At 34.0% G+C, this 27,994-nt stretch overlaps 1 protein-coding gene and 1 long non-coding RNA gene across 3 annotated transcripts in view; one reads left to right on the top strand and one right to left on the bottom strand.

Annotated features, from left to right (window-relative positions):
• LOC129526356 (uncharacterized) overlaps positions 1–8,828 on the bottom strand; it is a 306,307-nt gene extending 297,479 nt beyond the window's left edge. The window contains exon 1 of the long non-coding RNA XR_008671027.2: positions 8,507–8,828. This is a non-coding gene — a long non-coding RNA (uncharacterized lncRNA). The remainder of the gene's footprint in view (positions 1–8,506) is intronic.
• UFM1 (ubiquitin fold modifier 1) lies at positions 8,360–21,555 on the top strand. Of its 2 annotated transcripts, XM_004054408.5 has the most exons (6): positions 8,360–8,490; positions 8,568–8,624; positions 12,806–12,863; positions 16,656–16,695; positions 17,860–17,892; positions 19,263–21,555. In XM_004054408.5, coding segments are annotated over exons 1-6 (258 nt in total). In that variant the 5' UTR covers positions 8,360–8,488; the 3' UTR covers positions 19,331–21,555. The 2 variants fall into 2 exon arrangements, with proteins under 2 accessions (XP_004054456.1, XP_018895425.1); XM_019039880.4 differs by lacking the exons at positions 8,360–8,490; positions 8,568–8,624 and adding an exon at positions 8,631–8,796.
• The last annotated feature ends 6,439 nt before the right edge of the window (positions 21,556–27,994 follow it).

The raw sequence follows: 27,994 nt of genomic DNA on the forward strand, positions 1-27,994 counted from the left end.
TGCTTTGGGCTAGAGTGGGGACTCTAGTTGCTTGGTGCCAGGATTGTTTTAGGGCAGGGAAAATGTGTTGGTTTGGTGTGTGAGATTAGATAAGGATGTGGTTGGGGATATAGACTCCTGGAGATCAGTTGGTTTGTATATGAACCATATTCTCCCAGCTGAGCCCTTTGCTATCTCAGAATTGGCTAGTCCTGGGAGAAGAAGCCTTTCCAAGGCCAGCAAGCTTTTTAAGATACCCAAACATCACAGAACATAGCAAATAAAAAATATGATTAAGAGAAGTAGAAATAGAAAGGTGTATTTATTAGCTCTTGAGACATAACTTGGTGATTAAGAAATATTCCAAAAAGATGGAAAACAGAAGTAAGCTTAGATCATTATAATAATTAGCATCTAATAGTTTTTTCTCCAGCATTACTTGGTTATAAACAAAACACTATTTACTATGCTTCCCATAAGAAAAATTTTTAATATACTAAGAACAGTTTGAATTTTATGCTATGATAAAGATATATTAGATATAAATTAAGTCTTTGACTTAATATTAACACTAGAGAAAAGTAAAATGAAAAGCTAGCATGATTATACTCATGAGCATTCCAGTTGAAGAGACCTGGAATTGAGCAGGAGAAACATTAAATTATGCAAATATTTCTTAGAAATGCATATATTTTTGTAATATTTATAGAAGTTTGGTGTTTATAAACACCAAACTTTAAAAGGCCCAAAGATAATAAATAAAAATTGTTAAATAAAAGGCCAGGATATACTAAATCTCTCAGGAGATGATAGTTTTTAATGGCAGTAAAAGTGAAACTTCATTAGTAAAGTTTATTTAGTAACTACAAAATAAGTAGCACATATAAGAACCAGCATTTTATTCTCCTATAAATGAAGTAGATTATATGCCTGCTTATTGTTTAAGGAAGAAGAGGAAAAAAGTTCCACCTCTCTGTTAATACTCTGATAGCTTTGGGAAGAAATTCTTACCAATTCCAAGTTTGAGACCCATTCACTTACCACCATAAATTCACCTTTAAACAACTAAGGAAAAAAATTTAAAACCTTGTGTAGGACAGAATCTATTTCAGCATTTCAGAAATCAAGATAAAAGTGGCTGTGAATGCAGGAAAAAGAGGAAGAATTTAAAGGAATTGCTAGAGATTTTGGATAGAATTAACCAAACTGAGGCAGACAGAGCTGTTAAAAAGGCATGCAGAATTGCATGGGATGTAGTCACAGCCGACAGTTGATTCCCTTTGTAAGATTTCCAAGCCGTTACTGGAAACATTTAAATTCTGTACCAATTAATAATTTTAGAATGATCTAGATCAGATCATGTTAATATCTAAAAATAGTTCATTCAAGCCAAACCTTTCTATCAATTCTCCTTCATGATATAACTCTTAAGCCATGGGTAAGGTTATCACATAAGTATTTAGATCTTCAAAATCTCTACTTTCTGAATTATAACTTTAAAGCCTACTAAACAATATAAGTATTCATGTGGTTCTTTTGGCTAATGGAATTGCAACAAAGCTGCTATCCCAAAATCACATCATTTACACCAAAGAATATAAACTGGAATGACTGCAGGGGACCAACAGAAAACATAAAAGTATGACTAGGACAAAAGCTGCTGAACCATTTCTGTGTCTACCAAACATAACATTCACTTGGCTGCACTACAGAGCCCAACCCAAAAACTCCCAGGACCACTGGCCAGCAGCTCACAACCTCCACTTTGCAAGCCACCACCACCATGGACGCTACAAGGAAGGTTGATGTCAATAAGCAATCCTTCATCCCAAGAGGTATACAATCTGAAAGAGTCAATAATGAGATTTCTAATTTAGGGTCTCTGATTCAGAATGTCACATGTCACATAAAGTAACGGTGAAGGAACATGTGAGGATATTCACATATTTTTATTTGATTGGCTTATTTAACCATATTTAATAAGAATCTTTAATTAGCCTTTCAAACCTCTGCTTTCACCAGTAGCAGTGAACTGACTGAATTGTATTATCCTTTGAATAGATAAGCCTTAAAACAAGAACAATTCAAGAGTCAAAAAATATAATCTACTGCATTAAGAGCATTTATGACTGCAGTTAATGAAATGTAAAAACATTACTGCAATTGGAAAGCATTACCAATCTACAGTATTTTTAAGTTAACATTAATTCACTCAATAAATACTATTTTAGTACATGCTATATGCCAGATATTTGTTCTGAGTGCTGCAAAATCAAAATTGAGTAAGAACTCATTGGGAAGCACACTGAATGAGTTTATAAATTCAACTATTTGTATTGTAAAAAAAAAAATACTAGTAAAAATAAGCTCATATGCAATCAAATTAGGTAAGTTTTGTAAAGAATCATCAGCAACTGTGTTTCTTCATTATTCTCTCACAAACCATATGTCAAACCTTAGGCCTACAAAACATAATCCCCTTTTGTTCATTTTCTGATTTTTAAAAGAAATAACAGTACCCATCCTGAATGCTTTGTATTTTATCGTAGGAAAAAAAGTAAGTTAGTGAATGTAATAGCACTTCAAAAAGAACGAAATGCTATATAAATTTCTTACCTCCCTTAGAGACAACCAACAGCCATGTTATCATGGCTATTTCTACTGTGGTTGGTCATGATGAAGAAATATAAAAAATGTTTTGTATATCTAAGAACAGCAGTATTAAGTTGAAAATAATATTAACATTTAAATGGTAATCTAGAATACATCCCAATTCATAATATGGCAAGTTATGATGCAATTTTAAAATAATTCATTGTCACATTGGCTTTAATACTTTCTAAGTGCCTCAAAGAACAATGACTATTAGACGACCTTGTTAATTCCTAGGGCAAAACATACAAAATTAAACATTGTAGGGATCTAGATGCCGCCTCAAAAAATAACAATAAAAAACATTATAGGGAAAATGAGCATTGCATAATTCCATTAGGGAAATTAAAAAAAAAGTAAAATATTATTTAGATACAAATCATGTACAAGAATTCACAAAATAGAATATTACAGAACAGTAAAATAAGAAGCTAAGAAGATAATGTTATTCTCTTTAAATTACATGCTTTACCCTGATGGGACTACTAAGTTCAGTTTGCAAAAAATTTAAGTGAAAATTTTTCAGTAAGTGTAGAAATGACTTTTTTTAGTCAGTAACCATTTTATATTATCATTTGGAGGTAACATGCTTCAGTTTGAAGTATATTTTCCACTCCTCTATTTTTTAACTCTATATTTATATCAATTATGTCACCGTTCTTTTCATCTTATTTTTATAAGCATAATTTATTTTATTTTTAAAATAAACTGGTTTCTTTTCTAAATAACATGTTTATTCACATTTGCATTTTTTTGTTTTTTTTAATTATTTTAACTGCCATTTTTATTTTCTTATGTCAGTGTAATTCTATATCTTAAACATCCTTAATCATTATTTGTATGTGTATTTTTATGCCATTTACTTCTGTAGCAGACAATTTAATGTCTGCTACAAAATGTTTTACTTATAAAATAACTCTTCCATAGGTAGATGGGAAAATAAATCCATAAATTAAGACTCTAAGAACTTTAGACAGAAATGAGAACTTCCACTACCATCCTCATCCCCAAAGTATCACATGTCCTCAATGCACAAGTTGCCATTCTTCAGGGGATTAATTACAGGACACTTCTGAAGTGAGAACTATTCTTGCCAAAGTTTTGCCAAAGTTCACTTACAAATCACAAATGTTTTATTCTTCCTATACCAGTGAAGAATATAGCAAAAACTAATGGAAAAAACCTGACTGCATATAGTTTTAAATTATACCTTAGAGAAAGCATGGGAATATCCCTGAGCCCATCTCACCAATAAAGATAGACTAACTTCCCTGTGGTAGTTATATTCATAATTGCCTAAACTTGGAAGCAGCAAAGATGTCCCTTAGTGGGTAAACGGGTCAATAAACTGTGGTTCATCTAGACAATTGACTATCATTCAGCACTTAAAATAAATAAGTGATCAAGTCACGAAAAAACATGCAGGAGCCTAAATGCATATTACTGAGTGAAAGACACCAATCTGAAAAGACTACATACTATATGATTCTACAACATTCTGGAAAAGGCATAACTACAGAGACAGTAAAAAGATCAGTGGTTGTCAGGGGCTAAGCAGGAGGGAGGGTGAATAGGTGGAGCACAGAACTTTCAGGGCAGTGGACTATTGTGTATGATACTATAATGGTAGATACATGTCAACGTATATTTGTCTAAACCCATAGAATGTACAACACCAAGAGTTAACCCTAATGTGAACTATGGGCTCTGGGTGATAATGATGTGTCGACGTGGGCTCATCATCTGTAATAAACGTACCACTCTGCTGAAGGATGTTGAAAATGTGAGAGGCTATGAATATATAGGGATAGGAAGTATCTTTATCTGCCCAATTTTGCTGTGAACCTAAAACTGCTCTAAAAAATAAAGTCTATAAAAAAATACTCTGGGCTGGAGAAAGGAGGAGAAGAAAATGATAAACATTGTAAGGTCTCCCCGAAAGATGGCCCTATTCCTTCATCCCTAGGGAAACAATCTCTAGGGAATTTCAGAATCAGAGAAAAGATGCCCAGTTCCTGCTCCCATTGAAGCCCAGGAAGACAACAAGGTTCCCTTCATTCTAGGGAGAAAAGCATGTTATCTTTAGTCAAAGATGTCTGAGCTCTTCTGGGTTCCCTGTAGCCACAGGGTGGTACAAGAGGGCACTTTTCTTACATCCCTTAGAGACAACAAACAGTCCTAAAGTCGTCTTGCCAGCACACAAAAAGGAGTGATATCACCAGACAAAAATGAGATGCCATGTGTCTCAGATGTTTGGAGTGGATACAAATATCACTGAGAATATGGAGAGATGATGACAAAGGACCAGATGTCACAGTCCTCTGAAGCCTGTATTCTACATAAAACTGCAAGAAGAGTCATGTGGGGAGAAACTACAAATGGATCTAAAAATCTCAACTTGAATAAGAAAACCTTGAGTTAATAGAGAAAAGTAAAAATAGAACATTAATATTTACCTCATTTAGCTGGTGGAAGGATAAAAATATGTAAATGTGGAAAAAAAACCTCATAGTTGAAATGGATTTGTCAGAGGCTACTTCAGTTTTTCTAAAAGTAATGTTTCCATTAAATGAAGAATTCGCACAATATTTAGAGAGAAAATTTAATTATACCAGACTGTTAAATTCCTGTTTTTCACAGTTCAAAATGCCATTTTGTAATATTTTACAAATTCTGTGGTTAAAATATTCCACGTTTTGTGATTAAGCCTCAAATTTAGAAACATTATAGTCAATGAGCTTCGTAGAAAAGTCATTTCTTTTTCTCACTGAATTTTAGGAAATATTTGGGAAAAATATGCAACTGTAACATCAAATGTAGCACATTTAGAGCTATAGTCTTCTGTAAGGGCTTGCCTGGACTTGCTAGGCTCCGATCTCACCTGGGTTTCATTGTTCTTTTTGACTCAAAGGAATGTAAATATTCTCTAACCTTCTAGTCCTTACCTTGAAAAATAACACAGCATTTACATACTCCCAAGTACTTCTGTAACCAAATCCACTCTCTCCTCTTTTTATAAGGCTTCTTGTCACTAAATTATGACTTACAGCCAAGGCATCAAAGTTTAAAGTCTATATTTTGCCATTGATTTGTACAAAGTGGTTAATACCAGCCAAAAATAAATCTTAATGAATTTTGAGTCATTATTATCATTGCTTCAATGATATCAATGCCTTTTAGTGGATTTTGAGGGGAGAAAAGGCAATAGAAAAAAATGAACAAATTAAAGTACTATTAAAATATCAGTCAATTATTAATTGATCAGTCTATAATTTGTTCCCTGTAATATAAAGTATTTGGAATAGAACACCTTAAGATTTATTCAGGTGCAGATGTTTCAAGATTACATAATTTGACTATCAGATAGTTCTAGTCATAATCGTAAATACAATCAAATTATGGTGAAAATGAAAGAATTTTTTTTGGCATCCGGAGGAATATAAAAAATAAAGTTGGCTATAAAAATAACTAGTCAGAAGAATTTCTATGACTATGGAAGCAAATCTTTTTAGTCCTTATGTAAATTTAATTTCCTTCTGGCTTTCTTCTAATAATGGGAAATTTATATGCATTTGCAAATAGAATATTGGTATGCTTCATTGACATTTAATGAGGTCTAATATGGTCACACTGTGCACTTCTACAATCATTTCTGCCTCTACATGATACTAATTGTTTTCCAAAACACATTAGGCCATTTATGCTATTTGTTGTCTTAAAATGTTCCATTGCCAATTATCTCCAAAAATTTGCTCCAGAGTTTGCTTCTGATTACAGCCATTAAATGTACTTTAACATTTTAACTTTTCAGTAAAAGAGAAGGTCCTTGTTTTGCTATAAAATTTTCCAATTGCAAATCCCTTCACAAAGTTAAAAAAATTGATTATAAATAAATCCATTTACAATTTCTTTCTTGTCCTAAGCAAAATAAAACTCAGGAGGCTGCAGACATCATGCTGTGACTCTGAGGAGACAAACATGAGAAGCAGAGTTGGGGATTGAGGTGAAAAAGAATTCTAAATATTTAGAAACAGCTGCTTTTTAATATCTCAAGAGATGTTATTTTGATATATTATACAAATGTATTTTCTGAAGCAGCAGAATCTGAGTACTAAAGTCACACTGTCTCGGACTGAATTCTGTTTTCACCACTTTTTATACATACAATAAAAGCTCTCTGATTAATATCCATTTTTCTCTTTAGGATTTTGCCACGTTTTGATTCATGAGCAGAAACCAAACTACAAATAGCAGGATGCAAATTTTGTTTCAAAATATCTAATATGTAGTCTTATAAATATAGACTGTAAATATGTGCACTCATCTCTTTCATTATTATTTGGCTAGCTGACAATAGGTAGACACAATCACAGTTTTATCCTTATTACTATTCTCACAAGTTTTAGTCACACCCACTAATTGAATAGTTTCAGCTGTTAAGGCTGTAACTGTTGATCCCTATATCAGTCAATCAATATTTGACTTCATCTACATATATGGTAAGACCATTATTTTAAAAAGTGAGGATGGCTGTCATGAGAATGTTGGAGTCTTACTTGCCTACACTCAGAACCAGAACTCTCTCCACTGGGAAATGTCACCATAGAAGATCAGTTGGCTGCAAAATTATTGTAAAGATGAATTTGATCTCCATTATCCCTACTACAGTTCCATCCCAGTTCCTCTCTTAAGTATCTCTCCTTAAGAATCTGATGCATATTCTAAAGATCAACTAGATTGCCCCATTATTTTAATGCCTACCTGCTTCCTCCTTTGTCTATTCATGCTAATGTTTTAAAAGGGCATTTCAGTCATTGTGAGACAGACGCATATTTTCCAAACACAGAGGTTTAGATCTGTAATAAAGTTTAGAGGACAATTTTCTTCCGTCATCACTACACAGGATGTTAGATCCTAGAGAGTTGACGCCTACCTGCCTTACTCATGTTGGATTCCCCAGAGTTTAGCTTAGTGCCGGGCAAATAGAAAGGGTTCAAAGTTGGTTGTTAAATTGAATAAATGTGGTCAATGATTAGCAACTTAGCGCACTGGTTTAATTAGACCATATAACAGATTACTGAAATCTCCTGTTCATAGATGTGTCTTCCCAACTAGACGCCACGTTCCCCAAACGTAGAAACCTCATTTTTTCTCACCAACCCCAGCGGGAGTCTTGGCATAGAAAATTCGTACTTGATAGCTCTCTTACTTAACCGAAATTCAATAGTTATAAATCAGTATCGGAAAGTAAAACGTGAAGGAGAAACTATGAGAAATGTAAAGGATATAACAGGACTGGTTTGCTGGAAAGACGGAAGAAAACTAATGATAAAGCAGTGTTACAATTCCTGCTTCTGGAGCACCAATTAAGCTTTTCCGCGCTCAGGTTGCCTTAGCAACTTTAGAGCGCGTCCGCCCCAGCCCCGCCCCCGGCCTCGCCCCGAGCTTCGCCCCAAGTCCATCTCGCTCATCTGACTACCCCATACCCTTACTTCCGCCCCAACCTGCCAACTGGAACCTAGGGTCCTACACTCTATGCCCACGCTTATTCTGCCTGACTAAAAATATGGTAGCAAATTACCAAAGTTAGAAAGATATCTTATAAATATAATCCATACTTTTTTCTTAGATATATAAACGCAAAAGCACAAGATATTTGTAATTTAAAAGCGCTACCTAGCATGAGCTCTTAGGGCCAATTTTCAGGCAGTGCGTTGGATAGCAACAACTTCGGAGGTCCCCAGTTTGCAGAGGGAGACGTGGACGTGAGTGGAGCGGGGCGGTCCCCAGCACACTAGAGGAAGTCGTGCTACCCCCGCGGAGTTGTCGTGTGTTCTAGATTCATTCCGGCACCACCATGTAAGTGTTTGCTTACCGACTGCCTTAATTCCTGGTCCAGCTGCCCGACCCTGACTCTCTCCCGCTCTTTTCCTCAGGTCGAAGGTTTCCTTTAAGATCACGCTGACGTCGGACCCACGGCTGCCGTACAAAGTGTGAGTAGCTCGGCCGAGATGGGCCTTTTGGGGCCGGACAAGACGGGGCTGGGTTGGGGATGATCCGAGCCTTTCCAACAACTACCCCACGCAGTCTTCATCTCTTCACTTCATCTACTTTCCTGGCTCGCGCCCTTCCAGGAGCCTTTCCCACCGGAGCCTGCGAGGAGAGGTCCGTACTTGCTCGCTAAGTGTCAGCTTGGCAGCTTGGCCCCGTCACGAGGGTGTGGGTGTGTTTCTGATTAGTGACCTCCCCTCGGAATTCATTTGGTGGGCAGGTGGCGCGGGAGGACAGGTGGACCAGGTTCTGGTAATTTGCTGGGATTCTTAAACAGTCCCCATCTGCTGGATATTAGAAAAGCGTTTCACCGCTTTGGCCAGCTGGTTGAGGAAGTTAAGGAAGACATTCCATCTTGATAGTCAAGACTTTGAAATTACTTGAACATTTGTTATTCCGCGGCTTCTGAGTTTCGTTGTGTATGAGTAACTCAACAATCGGGCATCACAAAGTAATGAGACTCAGATCACACCCTTCCTATGCTGGGATTTAATAGAGTATTTAGTAGGAATGGGAAATGCAGATAGGGGATAGTTTATCCATGTGGGGCCTTTACTTATCCTTCGCAGTTGAGTGATAGATTTTAAGTAAACACTCTTGAGGTTATTGCAGTTGGAAGTAGCATGAAATGTAGCAAAGAACAGGATTACAATAGAATTTTTTGCATAATTAATTAGTACCTTGGCCTACCTAGCTGACTGATAAATTTCAGTGATTTACCAATCCATGATCCGTACAACCTCTCAGCCTTTTCCTCCCTTGATCTTTTCATCTCCAAAATATCCTTGTTACACTTTATCTCAGGTGTTCATGGTTGCAGCCTAGAACCTTAAGATTCCAATAATTGCTCCATCTCTGAGATGTCGTTTACAGGCACTCTTATGGATAAATACATTCTCTCCTACCTGATTTACTATAATTTCTCATCTACAACGTTTCATTTAATCCATTAATCACAGTGACTTTTATCTGTAGCTGTCCCCACTTCTATTCCTTACCTTACTCCTTATATAGTTAAGAGTCCATTGGTCCACCTTTAAATCATTCTCATGCAAACACCCTCAACTCTGGTGGCCCTGTCTCTCCTCTCAGCATATTTTGGTTAGTGAAACACCAACTCTGAAACCAGCTGTTTGTATTATCTGTACATAGCTGACTGCCCCTGGAGAAAATAACAGACTGGAGGGTTTTACGTTAAATTCATGACTACAATTAATAGTACCTAGTACTTAATACATTCTTCAAGTTTGCTCATTTTCCTCCTTATTCTCAGAAAAGATTGTTTAAAAACTTCAAACTTTCCACAGCTGCTGTCTCCCTTGCTATCAAGCCATCAGAGGGAAATTCTATCATCTTTACACCAATGTAGTGGTAGCACTACATTGATAAATCCGTTAATTTCCCATCCTGTTAGAAGGGAAAAAATAACTTCACTCGTATGAAAAACCACTTGAGCTATAGTTCCCATCTATTTCAGTCTTGTCAAGGTTAAAGTAGATGGAGTCCAGTGCCCCCTCTCTCCTCATGATTGGTTTTTCCCTTTATACTGGATTATTCTCATCAATATGCAAATGTACTCGAAAGAGAGTGTGAGAAGGAAGGAAGGAAGAAGATAATAGAGTAGGACAGTAACGTTAAGAGCCTGGAACATTGTACCAGTTCAGTTAATATGTGGTGACTGAATTTAGTAGGTACAACTGTTGTTTAGTATGTATGTGTGTGTGTGTAGTTGTGTGTGTATGTGTATAAGGATGTGTGTGTGGAAAATTCACATAACGTGTAAATGTGTGTACAAGGGTATCTGTGCTATATTTTCTTTTCAAAGTACATGGTAACTAGTACTTGGGTACTTGACAAGCTTGCCCTTTTAATCTTTGCTTCCTTTACACATGTTCTTTTCTGTGCTTAGAATGCAGTCTCATGACCACAACATATTTTATAATAATAAAAATCTCACCTCTATGAAGTTTGTGTTTTTTTCTTTTTTTTTTTTTTTTTTTTTTTGTGTGTGTAACAAAGTCTTGCTCTGTTGCCCAGGTTGGAGTGCAGTGGCGCGATCTTGGCTCACTGCAACGCCCGCCTTCCCAGTTCTTCTCCTTCCTCAGCCTCCCAAATAGCTGGGACCACAGGTGTGTGCCACCATGCCCGGCTAATTTTTTGTATTTTTAGTAGAGACGGGGTGTCACTGTGTTAGCCAGGATGGTTTCCATCTCCTGACCTCGTGATCTGCCCACCTCGCCCTCCCAAAGTTCTGGGATTATAGGCGTGAGCCACCCCTTCTGGCCAAAGATTTTTCTAATTGTCCACAGAGTTAATCTCGCCCTTCTTGAGTTACCTGTGGATTTAGTCTTTATAATAATTCTTACCAATTTATGTTATTATTTTGTTTATATATTTATTTTAAAAACAAATGATACCAGTAATTTACTTCAGAAATTCTCATTAATGTAAATTTATTCAAAACACTAGGATAATTTAAGTACCGATTTTATGAAATGACTGGCAAATACAACTTTAAATCTAGATAAGATCTGTGGAGTCACTGTAACTCTCATTTTCTCTAATTTTCTGCCAGTTAGAACTTGCATTAAAAGATGTTTTCATTTTTGATTTGTTTTTATTGGCTTGTCTGTGGACACTCACCAACTTAATATACAGATAGAAACTTAATGAGCATCAGTATGACATCTAGGTATATTGTAAGGACATTTCCAAGTCTCCGATTTAAAAGTGAATTGAACTCCAAGGGTTTAGAAGTTCTCCAATTGATGCAGAGTTTTAGGAAAATGAATCTCAGATTCTTAACTACATATATACTGCAAAAATACTTTGTAAAATACTGTTGCCTAGTTTGTAAACTATGACATTGCCAGTTCGTTAGTTTTTAAACAAATGGCTATCCTTTATATGTTTTTATTTTTTGCACCCCCCAAAAACATTAGTAAAGAAAGGGTAAAAATGATACCCATTTTCATCCTTTAATAGTATTTTGGAGTTGTGGAATGAGGGCAGCCAAGAAATCTATTCACATTTCTATTACTGAAAACTGGTACCATATGCTGTTCCTGTTATAATGATTCTTATAGTCAGAGATCTGTAGACTGAGTGAGGAGCCTGGGCATATACATGAGAATAATGGTAGCTGGTATTGAGACACTTAAGAACAATACAATAATATGGTGGACAAATAGAGAAGTTTCAGTGAGAAATATTAGCTTGTCAGTCTCCTCTGCTTTGAAAGATTGTTTTCTATTTTCACTCATTGTAATTTATGTTACCTTAGGAATCTTATTTTTTAAAAGAAGTTTTAAAAACCTCTTACTGTGTCTTTTAAGTGTTTTCTTAAGATATACAGTAAATTTCTGTTTTGATTTTTTTTATTGGAAGGTTCATACAGATTGACCCTGGGACTAAGTCATTAAGAAAAAAAAAATCTATTTATTCATGATCTTTAAAATACTTGCCGTTATATGAGTCAGTTAACAAAATCACTCATCCCTCTCCAAAATGTTATTTCACATTTTACTTAGCCCACTTTAAATGATGGTAGAAAAATCACTTCATTATTGGCATTTTGACATAATGAACTTCATGCATTTTCATTAATTTGGTCTACTAATTTTGAACATGATTATTAAGAGTACACAGAAGGTTCATCAAAAGCTTTATGATCCAGTGATGCTTCCCAAGTAGCCTTCTACTTATAATGAAAATGATAACATTACTGGGTCAAGTGCATAGATATTTAGATGGGAGGTAAAGTGGACTGAAGACCAACGAGAGCTTCACCTTTTTGAAATCCATCTCTAGAAACAAACAGCAGTTCATATGCTAGACTTACATGTATCAAAGTGTTAGAAATATATAAATCTACACCTGTAGAGGTTAATTCTCAAGTGGAGTTCGGGCACCATCCCAGCTCTAAGGCTATTTGCTGTTTGGGTTGTTATTATTATTATTATTATTTTGAGTTAAAGAATCTAGTATGCAATCAAAATCACTAACTTTGAAACTGAAAAGACAGCTTTGTCCAGATTGGCTACAGTAGCGGAAATAAGGAACAAAGGGGCTTTTTTAGAAAATGGTGACTTTAAAAGAAACTGTTTTAAAATTCTTCTTGCAGACTGAGTGTTCCTGAAAGTACACCTTTCACAGCAGTCTTAAAGTTTGCAGCAGAAGAAGTAAGTACAGAAGTTGGAACAACCTTTATGGAATGCGGTTTGCCAATATGCTTCAAATGTCTTTAAGAGTTGCATGCACTTTGACCCATCATTTCCATGTGGCTTCATTACTAGGTTTATGTTATCAAAAAGTAGGATGATAGTTAAGACTTACTTTCAGATATAAGAAGCATGAGTTAAACAGATTGACATATCTGATTAATGCAACCATTGAAAATTATAAGAATTTAATGAATTTTTATGAGAATTTTTATGAAAATTAAAAAGGTACTGATTTTTAAATGTTTTTTAAAATGCAACATTATATCACATTATATTCTATATACTCATATTTTACTAGTCTTGATTCCAAAATTGCAATTTCATAAAATCTTTATCATAGTTTTCAAATTTTCTATATGAGCATGTGGACTGTCAGTAAAATTTGTTGTTTTGAAAAGTTTCTAGTTTTTTAAAACATGTTTGAGTTTTCTGTTTCATAAGAAACAATTTTTTTCATCCAAAATTATTAGAAATATCTATAGTGCAACTTTTTGGACATGACACTTGAAAAAGTAGCTTGATCTGGTAGAAATGGCACCCAAATGTGACTTCGGAGACTTAGGGTTCCTGTTGTAGGTGCGTTATTAGTTAGCTATGTGACATGATGCAAATCCCTCTTTTTTATTCTGTAAAACGGAAGTAGTTAATACCTGTCCTTCCTCTCTGATCAAGTGATTTTGAGTAAAAACATTATTTCCTGAAATTTTCTGTTGAAGTTAAAAGTGCTAAACAGGTACGTTGTAACCCAAATCAAAACGTTTTGGTTCAGAATCTTTTGAAAAGTTTATAGTCACAGAAAAATAATTTTGATAACTACATTAATAAAAAATAGCTTAACACACAATCCTGCCCTGTACTTCACTGATTTATGGGAAGTCAGCCAGTCCATCAGTGCTCAAAGCTCCTTGTATTGTCAGGAATCACTAACATCGTTTGTCACTCATTCAGAATTAAACTGCCAACTAGTAGCATTTGTTCTGTGTCTGATAGATTCTTCATGCAGAAAGAATAAGTAAAATGAGATGGGACACAAATCTGAGTATAGCATTGTCATTATTTTTTGCTGCACAGATTACTTGCAAGAAATATTCTAGTCTGGGGCATAACAGAATCCACAAATTCCAGATTTAAGAAGTAGATCTATATAAGCTTTATTTAATATTTGTTATATTTTTTACTCATTGTGTGTCCTTTATAATGCAAAGGCATTTTTTGTGATCTTGGTTTTCTAATTAAAGTAGAAGAAAATCTTAACATACAGTAGTGAATAAGAAACACCACACAACCATATATATTGATTAAGGTAGTTTATAAGTAAAGCTTACAGTAGAGTAAGCTACAGAAAAGAAAATATTAAGAAAACCATAAGAGAAAGTATATTTACTATTCATTAAGTGGAAAAGGATCACTATTATGAATCATAGGTGTTACATATTTAGAAAGGATATGACTTTCAGATCGTTGTGAGAGGGGCTTTCACAAGATAACGTTGTAGAATCATTCAGTGAGAACAAAAGTTGACTCAAGAAAGCAAGAGTCTGGATTTAAATCCCTGGTAAAATTGCCTTAGTAAGCAATAATAAAATTTCCCAGCACATGACTGGGGTAAGTAATGAATTGTTGAAACCTGCAAAGAGCCCTAAATTATAAGAATTATGGGGGATCGGAAGAGGAAAATAAATGAAAACAGAAGACCATAAAAGAATACTTTGCATTCAGTAGAAAACCTGTCAGTACTGTAGGACAAAAAGGAATAGATTCTACATTTTACATCACCAGTGATGCCTCCTCATGGTTTAACCATTTCTTCCACATTCTGCCTAAAGGGAAAACTGTGTCAGCAATTGCTTTTGGTTTTTAAAGTTATAGGTTGCTATTACATGGATGTGACTAAGAAAATACATAGATTATCTTAAAATGGGCATGATGTAAAAGATTCAATCAGTAGGGTAACTAAAAACTTTGTAGTACTCTAGCTTTGGAACTCTGAGAGGCCTATATATAGTTCATTTGAGTGTTTGATCAAATTCTTATTGAGATTACAGCCTATGCAAAATATTTGTGATGCATTTTTAAGTTTACTTAAGTACACTTTGAAATTCTTTAAAAATTTAAAAATCTTTAAAAGGACACAAGAGTGTACCACATTGAGATTAAAATGTTTATTATTAATTTGTACATAATACTATAACAAGTAATTGTTCTCAGGTATGTTTAAGGCCTTATTTTAAAAGTTGACTCTTCAATTTCTAATTTAAAATAAGCTTTTAGTTTTTCTCAACTACGTATATGTAATGATTATAAATGCCTAGAGTAGTGTTTCCCAGACAACTAGAACCACACACAAATTAGTACCACCAAAAAAAAACAAAAAAAAAAAACTTCATGAAGAACAGGGATTACTGGTCAAAAAATATGAGAAACACTTCATTTCTGTTAGGAGTATATTAAAGGCTTTTGAGAAGACCACTAGTTAAATGTGTTTTCCAAACTTGATCACAAAACTCAACTATAATATCTATAAAGTTAGTCCATAGCACAAACATGCCTAAATTTGTTGGATAAATGCATAAACTGTGAAGACATAAACACACATTGGCAACTGCTGGTCTCTTTAAGAGATGGAATCTACCTTTTAGCTACCAATAAATTCCATACCACATTTCATTGATTTAAAAAACACATCTTTTTAAACATCTCTGAAATAGATCAGGGGAGGCTTGCTATCACTGTTGGCCAAATGGCTTTCACTTAATTGTCTAGGTAACATCATCTACACTTAATTATTATTTCCTAATGACATAATTGGACTATTGCAATCCTTGAGCTTTAAATCAGCAAATCATTACAGAGGAATGTAAGGAATACAAGCCTTGCTTGTTACCTGAAAATCTTCGGTAGGCACCTCCCATGAAACACAGAGAGCATCTGTTCAGATCTTGCAATTTCTATGGAGAAATTTTAGGAATAATCTCATCAGTTTATTTTGCATGTACTTTTTGCTATTCAAGAGAATTATAAACGACAAAATTGATGGATAAGTCCTAAAGAGTAAACATTGATCTGGGCATAAATTGACAGTGGTATTTCATTTTTGTAATGCATAAAATAAGGTACACTTTTATAATTAATGGTGTCCTAAATACAATCGAAAGCACTGTTTATAGTACAGGGTTTTTTTTTACAGATAAAGCATATGATATAGTCCAGTTGACCCTTGAATAATGTGGGAGTTAGGGGTTCCAACCCCCTGTGCAGTTGAAAATCTGCATAAAACTTTTTTATTTCTCAAAAACTTTACTAATAGCCTGCTGTTGACTGGAAGCCTTACTGATAACACAGACAGGCGATTAATATGTATTTTGTTATGTGTATTATATACTGTATTCTTACAATAACGTTAAAGGAAAAATATTAAGAAAATCATAACAGAAAGTATATTTACTATTCATTAAGTGGAAGTGGACCATGGGAAAGGTCTTAATCCTTGTCTTGTGTTGAATATACTGAGGAGAAAGAAGAGGAAGGGTTGGTCTTGTTGTCTCAGGAGTAGCGGAGGCAGAAGAAAATCTGCATATGTCATTCAAGGGTCAGCTGTACTTTCCTTGATAGTTTCACTTACTCTAAAAGATTAATCCTACTTTAGAATTATAGAATTGGTATTTGTACCTCATTCTTGCTAATTATCTTATAGTTTTTTGTGTGTGTGTGTATATATATATATATGTATATTTTTTTCCTTCTATTTAGTTTAAAGTTCCTGCTGCAACAAGTGCAATTATTACCAATGGTAAGAATTCACTATAAAATTATGTATTACCTCAAATTTATAGAAATGGTGTAAAAGGGACCAAATTAATTAAAATTAAATACAAAAAGCCCCAAGTATATGTATATCAACATAAATGATATACTTAATGGTAAACACTAAGTCAGGGTTATTGTTCATAATTAGCTCCTTTCATTTCTTTGTATATAGCTTTTGATATAGTATAGCACTTTATAATATCTTTTGTCCTTACCAGTTCATGCCAGATTATAACTAAAAATAAGTTTATTTAGCAAGTTTTTTTTTTTAAGTAAAGTTGTTTGGTAAATGCTTTAGAATATAGAAAGTTAAGCAGGAATGTATCTTTGCTATACCTTTCCTGATAGAAAATTTTCTTGTAGGCTTGCAATAATGAGAATTTTATTCCGTTTTAGGTATATAATTAAAAATCTTAATATCTTGGAACACTGATAATCAATGATGATGGAATTAGTCTTGTGAGAAAATAGTGAAATAATAAGATGAGGAGTAAAGATTGCAGGGAGGGCTTAACTGTGTTTCAAGTATACAATGCAGTATTGATGAGTGCTGATGCGTTGCCCAAGTGCAGTTTGGACAGGAGATGGGCTTAATGTGCGTGATGTAACTTAGATAAGGTAGAATTTCTCACTCTAAAATATTCTGCATTCTGTCACATTGAAGTGTTTCTCTGTTGGAAAAAAGCTGGCTTACTACCTGGAAAGTTTTAGGTCATAACTTAGTAACGTGTTGAACTAAATGACTTTGTGAGCTCTCCCAGCCTTAAGATATTATGACCTAGAACAATATGAAGATGATTCATGGCATACCTAAGGGGCTTTTTGGTTTTTTGGAAGAAAGGACAAACATTATTTTTAATTCTATATGGCAAAATAGAATTAATAACCTATATTCCATAGAACTTACCAAGAATCATTGCATTGACAGACGTTTTTGTCTAACCCAGCAATGTGTATGAATGCAGAATAATAGTAGATTTCAACAGATAATGTACCTGAAAGATTGTCACTCGTGTTCTTGGATTTAAATTGTTTGACTTACGTCTATATACACAACAGCACTATTTTGGCAAATCTCTTTCCTTGCTACTATTTAACCATTTTAGCTTTAGAAATAATGTATGTGTTTTTACAACTTATTTTCTAGATGGAATAGGAATAAATCCTGCACAGACTGCTGGTGAGTATTTGAAAACTCATAGAGGAGTGGGTGGGGTTATATATGTCAATTGACACGGAATAGTTAAGCTATTCTAATTATACTTGACAGTATTTTAACATAATGGAGCTGTTTTTTAGGGATTATATACCAGTCTTTACCTGTGTGTCTGAGTAATAAGTTGTTTCATTGTGTATATTGATTGTAGATGTTTTTGGCTACAAGTAACAGAAAACCTAATAGTGGCTTAAGCATTAAGAGTATTTATTATATATAACAAAAAGTCTGTAGATAAGATTGCTTTCTAATTGGAGTATTTTTTGACCTACCTTTTAAGGTAGTTATGAGATAGTGACTGTAAAATGCTTAATAGCTTGGATTATTTATAGAAAGCATTCATTAAGTGCTATTATTTTTTTTAAATATAGTCATTTACATTTCAAGGGGCTGAGTCTACACTCAGATCTTCAAACTATTAAATTTATACAGGTGATATATTGGTGTCCTAACCAGGAGTCAGGGAAAAAGTAGTCTCATACTTTATAAAAAGAAGTCTAAAACTTTTTAAAATTAGTTTTATATTTTTAAAATGTAATCTCTTAGGCTTATAATCTAAAGTTTTAAAATTAGGCATGCTTTAATGTAACCTCATTCTAGAGCAGTAGTTATTTTTAAATTATATTCTAAAGTATTTCTTTATTGTAACAAAATTATGTTGTTTTCATAGGCCTTGCGGTTGAAATTCAGCCATAAAGAAAATGAAGTGATTTAAAATTGCAAATTTTTGTTACTTCAGTAGTTGTTAATATATAATTTTATTAAAAAGGTTTATTGAAAATCGTGAGGCACTTTATTGTATGGATGCCTTTAAACTTAGTAGACAAAGGTTTCTTTTTTTCTTAATCGAGAAACTTTCAATATTTTACAGTAGTTTGAATTACTGCTAACTCTAACATACTGCTTGTTATATTATCTTTAAAAATTGAATATGCATATCCTTGATACGAAGAAAATCTCATCAGGCAGTTGACCCCAAATATGTCAGGGTATCTAAATTTTTTGTCACTTGTAGTAATTTACATTTTTTTCCTGTCCTTAGATATATTATTGTGTGTTGAAGGAAGTATTCATGATTAAATTATTCACAGTTACTTGCTGAAAGTATTCGTCAGCGTTTTCATGGCTGGTGTTATTTTAAATTTTAAGCGTATGTTGGATTGTGAAGATAGGAGAATAGGAACAAGACTTAAAAAGCTTGGAATTGGGGTCTCATGATGCTTTTGTACCCATTTTACTGTTTATTAAATCATTTATTATATTTAATAATTGTCAGAATATTAAGATAACTTGATTTTTAGATACCTAACTTTATGTTTTGTTTGTTTGTATAGGAAATGTTTTTCTAAAACATGGTTCAGAACTGCGGATTATTCCTAGAGATCGTGTTGGAAGTTGTTAATATCTGCTACTTGGAACATACGATTGCCTTTCAGAATAAATATTGGTATTTTTTGTTGTTGTAAAATTGAAATCAGGCATTTAACATACTATGAAAACACCAGGAGTCAATGAATAATGAAAGGTGACCCATCTGTCCCTTTTTGTTGTCCATACTCTTCCTATGAAGAGGGAATGCGTATGAATTAAGGCTATTACTGTCACAGAAGATCATAGTCTTTGATGCTACCTCACAACACAAACAGGTAGTTCGTTGGGGGCAAATGAATTAGCCAACTGTTAACTGGAAGCTTTTGATAATTTTTTTTTAGAACAATTTGGAACATTAAAATTTACTGAATCGTATATATTCATCTGAGATAAAAATATAAAAAGAGTTATGGACCCTGGATGGCAATTTGCTTGATAGCATCTGATTTGCAGACTCATAATTTGATTTTTAATTAAATATATAGGTTATGATGAAGTGAATAGACATATCAGTGAACAGTTAACTATATTAAATTTTTATCACTTTTTTTAAGATTCAGACCTCAGTTATATAAATTTCAGTTTAATATCAACCAAAAAATTAAAATTTTAATCTAACCCTTATGTGTATACATTGGTATCCCATACCAACTTTTAATGGTGGACCTATAGAATCCAGTACTTTTAATGGTGGGAATTTACAGTAGAAGCATCCTTTGCTGGGTTATACATTCCTTTATCAATCTCTTTTGATACAACATTTAAAACAAGTAGCTTCAAGAAACCACTGGTGTTTTGAGGATAGTATTTCTAAATAGCATTCAGGAACAGAGTATTATTGCACAGATCTGAAGATCAAAAAAAAGCTTAAGGAAATACAGATCGGAAGTGCTGATGAGTTATATTTATTGAAAACCCAACTTTTAAGGAAGTGCTAAGATCAGTCACCCATGTGAATAAGAAGCCAGGAAAGTAAAGATGGGGAAGCCCAGATCACCAGGCTTCTATTAAGGAGGAAAGCAACAGAGGAAACAGTGAAGAGGAACAGAAAGGGGTAGCAAAGTGTTACAGAAAAGCGGACTGGATAGACAAAACTGCAGAAGGTGTATGTTGGGGAGAACTGAAAGGGAAAACAAAATACTTGACATAGTCTTAAGTAGAAGAAGGCAGTTAGAGAAAACAAAGTATCTACTGGCCTTGTCAACATACAGACTTCAAAATACCCCTTATGAGAATCCAAAGAATGATGTGTGTAAGGGAAGATTTTATTTGCCTTTCCAGAAGAAATCAGTATCTATGCAAATCTTGAAAGACGAAATCAAAGCCCATAATGATTCAGAATCAGTGCTTGACCTCCTGTATTCTGAATGGTGAACTCTGGAAGCAGGGATTGTGTCTGGCTCTTTTTAGAGCTGGAAATGTAGTGGCTTTCATTAAATACTTGCTGTAAAGTCTTTCTAAGACCAATTATTATCTTAGCATGTTTCAGTATCTTCTCTATCATAGGCCCTAAGTTCATTGGGGGAAAAAAAATAAGAAGATTCAACAGAATCAGCATTTGAAGTGTGCCATTGGTAGTTGTTTATGAAATTACCAGATATTCATAAATGTGACAAATGAACAGCAGGATTATGAATTATCAAAGGAAAAGGTATTTGCTGAGGTGAAAAAATCTGATGTTTGAGGAAGTTTTTATTTTTATTTATTTGTTTTGTTTTTTTTTTTTTTTTGAGGCAGACTCTCACTCTGTCGCCAGGCTTCTCCTGCCTCAGCCTCACGAGTAGCTGGGACTACAGGCATGCACCACCACGCCCAGCTAATTTTTGTATTTTTAGCAGAGACAGGGAGGAAGTTTTTATTTTTGTAAACAAAATCTGATGTTCAGAGGCCCCATTTCTTACAATAAATGTTGAGTCTTAGTTAAGCAGGAATTTATGAACATCCACTTCCTGACTTTTCGCTTTAATTTAGATTTTTCTCCATTCTGTTTCTAGCACAAAAATTTGCCTGCTGTGTTACAAAAATAAATTTATGTTGTCCTGTGCCATAAAGTGATATATTTAATATTTTTATTCTTTGGTTTTGAACATTGTAAGTTCCTAAAAACATTTTATTAAACAACTAGACATTTTGTTATTAAATAAATGTGATCTGTAATTTCTTTGTGCAGAATGATTTGAAGTATTGTATTTAGTTTACATGCGTTATTGGTTTATAATTAATACCTAACGAAAATACATTTTGTTATATTGTAAACCATATTGTCTGTTCTTCTTATTAGAGCTCTTAATCAGCACACCTTTTGAGTCAGTATATAATACATGTAGTAAAGAAAAAAAAGGGCAAAGATGATTAATGACCATAAGTCAGAGAAATTAGTTTATAGTCATCTGCCACAGACATAGTAGTGATGTTTCGTCCAACAACAGACCGCATATATGACCGTGGTCCCATATTACTATATTTTTACTGTGCCTTATCTATGTTTAGATACACAAGTACTTACCATCATTTTAAAGTTGTTTACAGTATTAGGTACAGTAACATGCTCTACAGGTTTGTAGCCTAGGAGCAATAGGCCATACCAAATAGCCTAAGTTTGTAGTAGGTGACATCATCTAGGTTTGTACAAGTACATTCTGATGTTCACATAGTGACAAAATTGCCTAAGGAAGCATTTCTCAGAATTTGTTCCTGTGATTCAGTGATACATAACAGTACTTCCAAATGCCTGTCCATTTTACAGACGGAAAAAAAAAAAAAAAAGATGAGAAGAAAATGGGGTTATTGTAACTGGCTAGGTTGGTAGGTTCCAAACCTGGGTGATAACAGAGTCACCTAGGAAATTAAAAATACAGATTTTTGGAAACCACCCCTTGAATTCTGATTTATTACATCTGTAATAATATATAAAGATCCTCTGTAAACAGGAGTTCTGGTGATTTCTGCCATGCAGGTGGTTTGAGAATTAATGAGAAGGCCACCTTTTCACTTTGTAAAAGAACAGAATGAGGTCTAAGGGGTCAAATAAGTAGAATATGTTCTGGAATCTTGGACAGTGCACTTTCCAATGCTTGGTAAGTAGCCTGAGGTGAAGGTGCTAGCTAACAGTCTCACTCACTGCACAACCTTTAAAGTTTTTCAAGTCAAACATTCTTTAGATAAGTTTTTCTTAGAATTAGCTGTTCAAAAGAAACGTTAGTGGGAAGAAAATGCAATCCTATTTAACTCCTCTACTCCAATATTAAGATATTAAAACTACCATGTTTTTTACCCGAGGACCTTGAAGTATTCGTGAATTGGAAGCATTGTTATACTTTAATGGAGTGATTCTAAGTTAACTGATAGTGTTCCTGAGGCCATTTATGAAACCACACAAAAAATAATGATTTATATATGTAATTCATCCTAAAGAAATCTGTTGAACATCTACTGTGTGTCAAATATTTTGATGGATAATTTCACTTTTATTATCCCATTCTTTATAACAATTCCAGGTTATTTTCCCCTTTTATAGAAGAAGAAAGAGGCTTAAGTTGAGATTTGAAATTTAAACCCATGATTTGACCCAAACTCTGCACATCATATGGAGAAATTTTTAGTATATATTTTCTGTGATATACTAGATGCATATTGAGTTGCAGATTAAAAGTAAGAAAATATGTAAGGCTTAAATTCCATGTCAGAGTACTGACTGTGTGTAATGATAATGAATGGCCTTACTTTTTTAATACATGGTGTATATATGGTATAAATATGATAAAATTCTAGGATATTAATTATAAACCAACCAGTAGTGGGAGTAGGGACTATGCCGCCGTATTCATTAGCCTATCAGACATTGTGTTTTTTAATTTTAGTGTATTTTGCAAGTGAAGCTGCAAGGTTAGTCTCCTAATAGCCTACTTTTTCTACTAGATTGCTGCCCATAAACTTGTTTAATACAGGAATTCTGGAAGTGCCCTCTATTGGTTAGTGCTGGAGATGGGTAAATCATTACTCAAACTAGGCCATTAAACCATTAATTGAAATAAATACTCCTGAAAAGTTCAATCTATCCAATCTATTAACCATATCCTTCAAATTGACTAAGGTTCTCTTACCGTCAAATCTGTTACCTTTCTTGATGTATCAAGCTAATCACAAAATTCTCTTGATGCTGTTAACAGAATATCTCAGCCATCCCCACTGTAACAAAAGCCCTCATCTTCTCGTTTATACTAAGAGCCTCTAGTCTCTTCATTTCCTCTTTCATACTGTTGCTGTAATGAGTTTTTTTATGCCATGTTTCATTAGTCAAAATCCTACTGAATAAAAAATCTACACTGTCTATGACACATGAGGCCCTTCATGAACTGGTCTGTGTTAGAGTCATCTGTTACTACTACTCTCTTCCTTACAGTTTCCTTCCCTAATTTACAACGCAGCTACACTGAACCACAAATAATGTTTAGTTATCTGTGATTTGCCATATTCTTATGCTTTCATTTCTTTACTTACCCCATTTGTCTGCCTGGAAAACCTGGGATTTATTCTTTAAGATCAAAAGCCATTGAGCCTTTCCTCCCTCCTCCAAAGCAGTAGGTATTAACTGTCTAAGCAATTTTACATTTTGTATATTCCTCCATTCTAGCAACTACTAAATACAGAATTACTTGTCTCTAAAATATAAATTTTATAAAAGTCTAAGAAAGACCATGACTGAAACTAGGTTTCCAAATTGCCCATAAACAAAAAGTACTTTATAATTGAAAAACTACATAGAAGAATATTTTGAAAATTGGAACTGTGTCTCATACATAAAGTAACTGCTTTTCACCAGATTATTTGGTTAACCGGTATACCCATGTTCCCCACTGTTTCTTGTAGCAGAAATTTACTTAAATTAACTACTTTTTTTAATTGCAAAACATTCTCCTATTTTTAAACAAACGTTATTAGCTATATGCTGCATGTTGTTAAATACTGGAGATGAAACATGATTAACATCCATTCATTCCCATTTCTTGGACTTTTCAAAATTTATACATTTCAAAAACACCAAAATTAGCTGGTCTAGTAATCATGGACATGAGATGTGTAACGAATCCTTTTTTATATGCTGGGCACAGTGTGAGGCACTTTACAGACATTGTCTCATTTAATCCTTAATCCATTCACAAATGCCAGTGTTAATTTCTTCATTTTACTGTTCAGGAAGCTGAGACATGAGTTAATATGTTTAAAGTTACAATGAGATTGACTCCTAGGTCTGTATGATTATAAAGTCCACAATGTGAATCATATATTTATCATCAATTTGCCTAGAATTGTATTGAAATACTTTTTCAAAATAAAATGAGCACATCTGGAATGAGCCTCATAGATTGCTATTTAATATTTCTGTGATCTCACTTTGCTTGCAAAGTTTAACATTCAGCAATCCACACAAACACTGCACTTATAGACTCCTTTTCAGTAAATATACACATTTATAGCAACAAAGAGAATGGTGAACATTTTAAAAGTAGATGTATGGCCCTATTATCTGCTTTGCTACATAGAGGATGTTGTAATTTTGTTACTAGATGCAAAACACTGGCTAAGGTTGGCAGACAAATTCAGAGAGCCAGTTTTTGGCATAAATCTCTCATTTTTTGGCAAAACTTGTTAGCAGTGTAAAAGCTGTTATTGAGAGCATATTGTGATGATACATCATGTCAATATTTGGCTGAGTAACACTTGGATTTAATTAATTAATTCTTAAATGCACAATTTACAACTGATGAGCTGTTTTAGAAATAAACTAATTTTTGTTGTCAGTGCCACAGACATTTTGACAAGTCTCTAGTGGAGATACTAGCTTCTCTGATTTTTTAGATAAACGGATGGATGGATTAGGACTTTCTGAATTATCTGTAGATGTGCACATTACGTAGAAATGAAACATAAGAGACAATGAATGAGTAATTAAATGAGTCACATAGGGAAATTAACCAAAAGGACTGTAGAGAGGTCACATCGTGCTTGTGGGGAACTATATCCTTGAGTAAGGAAATACCTTATTTGTTTCTCAAAGCAATAAAAAATGAAGGCTTCAGGGAGCTGTAGTCACTATGACAGATCTGGTGTATTGCTGTCAATTCCACATACACGCAAAATTTAATCTAGAACTTTCATAATCCTGCTGTATGGGTTGGAGTAGAGAGCAAAAGAAGTGACAGACTCCCTTCAATAAAAATTGCTAAAGGCTTAATTGCAGTTGCTTCCCAACATGGAAATAATTATGTTCCAAATATTTTTATTTAATTTTTAAATTAAGCCAGTACCTTGTTACCTATGAAAGGGTAATACCTGTATTCATAGAACTTTGCATTTGGGAAGTTATTTTCTAAAGTGTAATCCATCTCCCTATTATTTCCTAGTAAGATTGTATTTTTGAAACCATTAAAAAAATAGTATTCCACAGGAACTTCAATAAAATGAACCAGATTCTAAGGATGCCATCCTCTTGCTGTCAACAAATAAATAAATGTAAAATTCCAATCTATTATTCCTTACCTTCTATACTTTCTAGAGTTGACCCTTAAAGAATGTGGAGGTTCAAGGCCTTGACCCTTTGCACAGTCAAAAATCTGCATATAACTTTTGACTCTCCAAAAATTTTACTAATAGCCTACTGTTGACCAGAAGCCTTAGCAATAACATAAACAACACATATTTTGTAGGTTATATACTGTATCTTTAAGCTACAGGAAAGAAAATTATAAGGAAAAGAAAATGTAGTATTCATTAAGTGGACGTGCATCATCATAAAGGTCTTCATCTTTGTCTTCACATTGAGTAGTCTGAAGAAGAAGAGGACGGGTTAGCAGAGGCAGAAGAAAATCCATGTATAAATGGACCCATGTGGTTCAAACCTGTTTTGTTCAAGGGTCAGCTGTACATTTTACCTTCATTATATACCTTCTATCTCCACCCACACTATCACCAAAAAACATGGCTTTGTTCTGAAAAGCTGGGAGTCCCCTAAAGATTTTCCTAAAATGCAGTTTCTTTGCTCCATTTTGAAGCATTCTTTGCAATTGGTCAAATCAGCATTTAGCTTTGTTGCCTCTCCTTGTCCTCAGTCTACCTAGACAGACCTTGCATCTCTTTCCTTTTTGAGTGCGAGATATTTTTTAACCCTAACTAATGCTTTTGCTAATTTCAAACAGTCCCAAACATCATCTCCTATTTTACTTGACTATACTATTTAATAGTGAGTTTACATTGACCCTTCCAAACATAGGGATTGAGAAGTATCCTAGAATAGAAAGGAATGTTTTCCATATTGTCAAATGCAACAAGACTTGAATAAACCTATAATTAGTAGATCCTTCCTCTAGATACAATTATAGTTCTGGAGCAGTTGCCAGAATTTGATGTGCCAATGAAATATATAGGGCGATGTTCCAAGGGTAATTAACATCATCACCATTTTAAAATATTTTATATCTTGGGTTAAAATGGGTTATAATTAATTTTTGAGGGTTATGTAGTTAGTGCCAAATGAATGTGTCAGATAATGAGTGCTATAGCAATGGATGACTGTTGTAGTGCTGTTATAGATGACTTCACAGTAAGGGGGGTGATTTTAGCAGGAATATTAAGGGAAGGCATATGGAAAGACATTCATGAATTTAGTAAGCATGAATTTAATCAGTAAGCACTTTATTTTTATCCACTACTCTTACTGATAACTAGACAAAGTGCATGGAGCTGATAGCATAACGGGGGAGAAAGCCAGTAAATCAATAAGCAAATATGTCAAGTGCTATTTTTTTAAGTCAAAGCACAGCATTTCAGTTAAGGTGATAAGGAATAAGTGCTATTTTGGATAAGATGATAAGGAATACCCTTATGTAATTGTGTGGAAGAACAGTACTCCAGATAGTAGGAAGAGAAAAGGTAAGCTGCCTTATAGAAAAACTTCAGTTGGCCCATGCACATATGAGGAGACTTCAAAAATCTTGTGGAAAAAAAATGGAATTAAAAGATTTTTTAAAAGTAAATTCTATTACTTAATAGAATCTGTCAAGTTCAAGACATGTTTATAAGTGATGAGACCAGCCATTTAGTTTATCCCTGAAGAACTGAGGGTCCTGGAAATGTAGCCATGTCAATGTAGTCTTTTCTATTGGTTGAAGAAAAAACAAATGAGTGCCCTTTAAAGATTTTTTTAAGGTTAGGAAACAAAAAGAAGGACCCAATCAGGACTGTAAGGTGAATGCCTAGTGATTTCCCACCCAAACTCTAGCAAAATTTCCCTTGTTTGATGAGAGTCAGCAGCAGCCAGATTTCTTCTTTTTGCTTAGTCTTGCTTTGGCTATGTGGGCTCTTTTTTGGTTCCATATGAGTTTTAGAATTGTTTTTTCTAGTTCTGTGAAGAGCGATGGTAGTATTTTGATGGGAATTGCATTGAATTTGTAGATTGCTTTTGGCAGTATGGTCATTTTCACAATATTGTTTCTACCCATCCATGAGCATGGGATGTGTTTCCCATTTGTTTGTGTTGTCTATGATTTCTTTCAGCACTGTTTTGTAGTTTTCCTTGTAGAGGTCTTTCACCCTCTTGGTTAGGTATATTCCTAAATTTTTCTTTTTTTTTTTCAGCTATCAGAAAAGGGGTTGAGTTCTTGATTTGATTCTCAGCTTGGTCCCTGTTAGTGTATAG

This window comes from Gorilla gorilla, chromosome 14 (assembly GCF_029281585.2).
Source record: "Gorilla gorilla gorilla isolate KB3781 chromosome 14, NHGRI_mGorGor1-v2.1_pri, whole genome shotgun sequence".
Classification (NCBI taxonomy): Eukaryota; Metazoa; Chordata; class Mammalia; order Primates; family Hominidae; genus Gorilla; species Gorilla gorilla.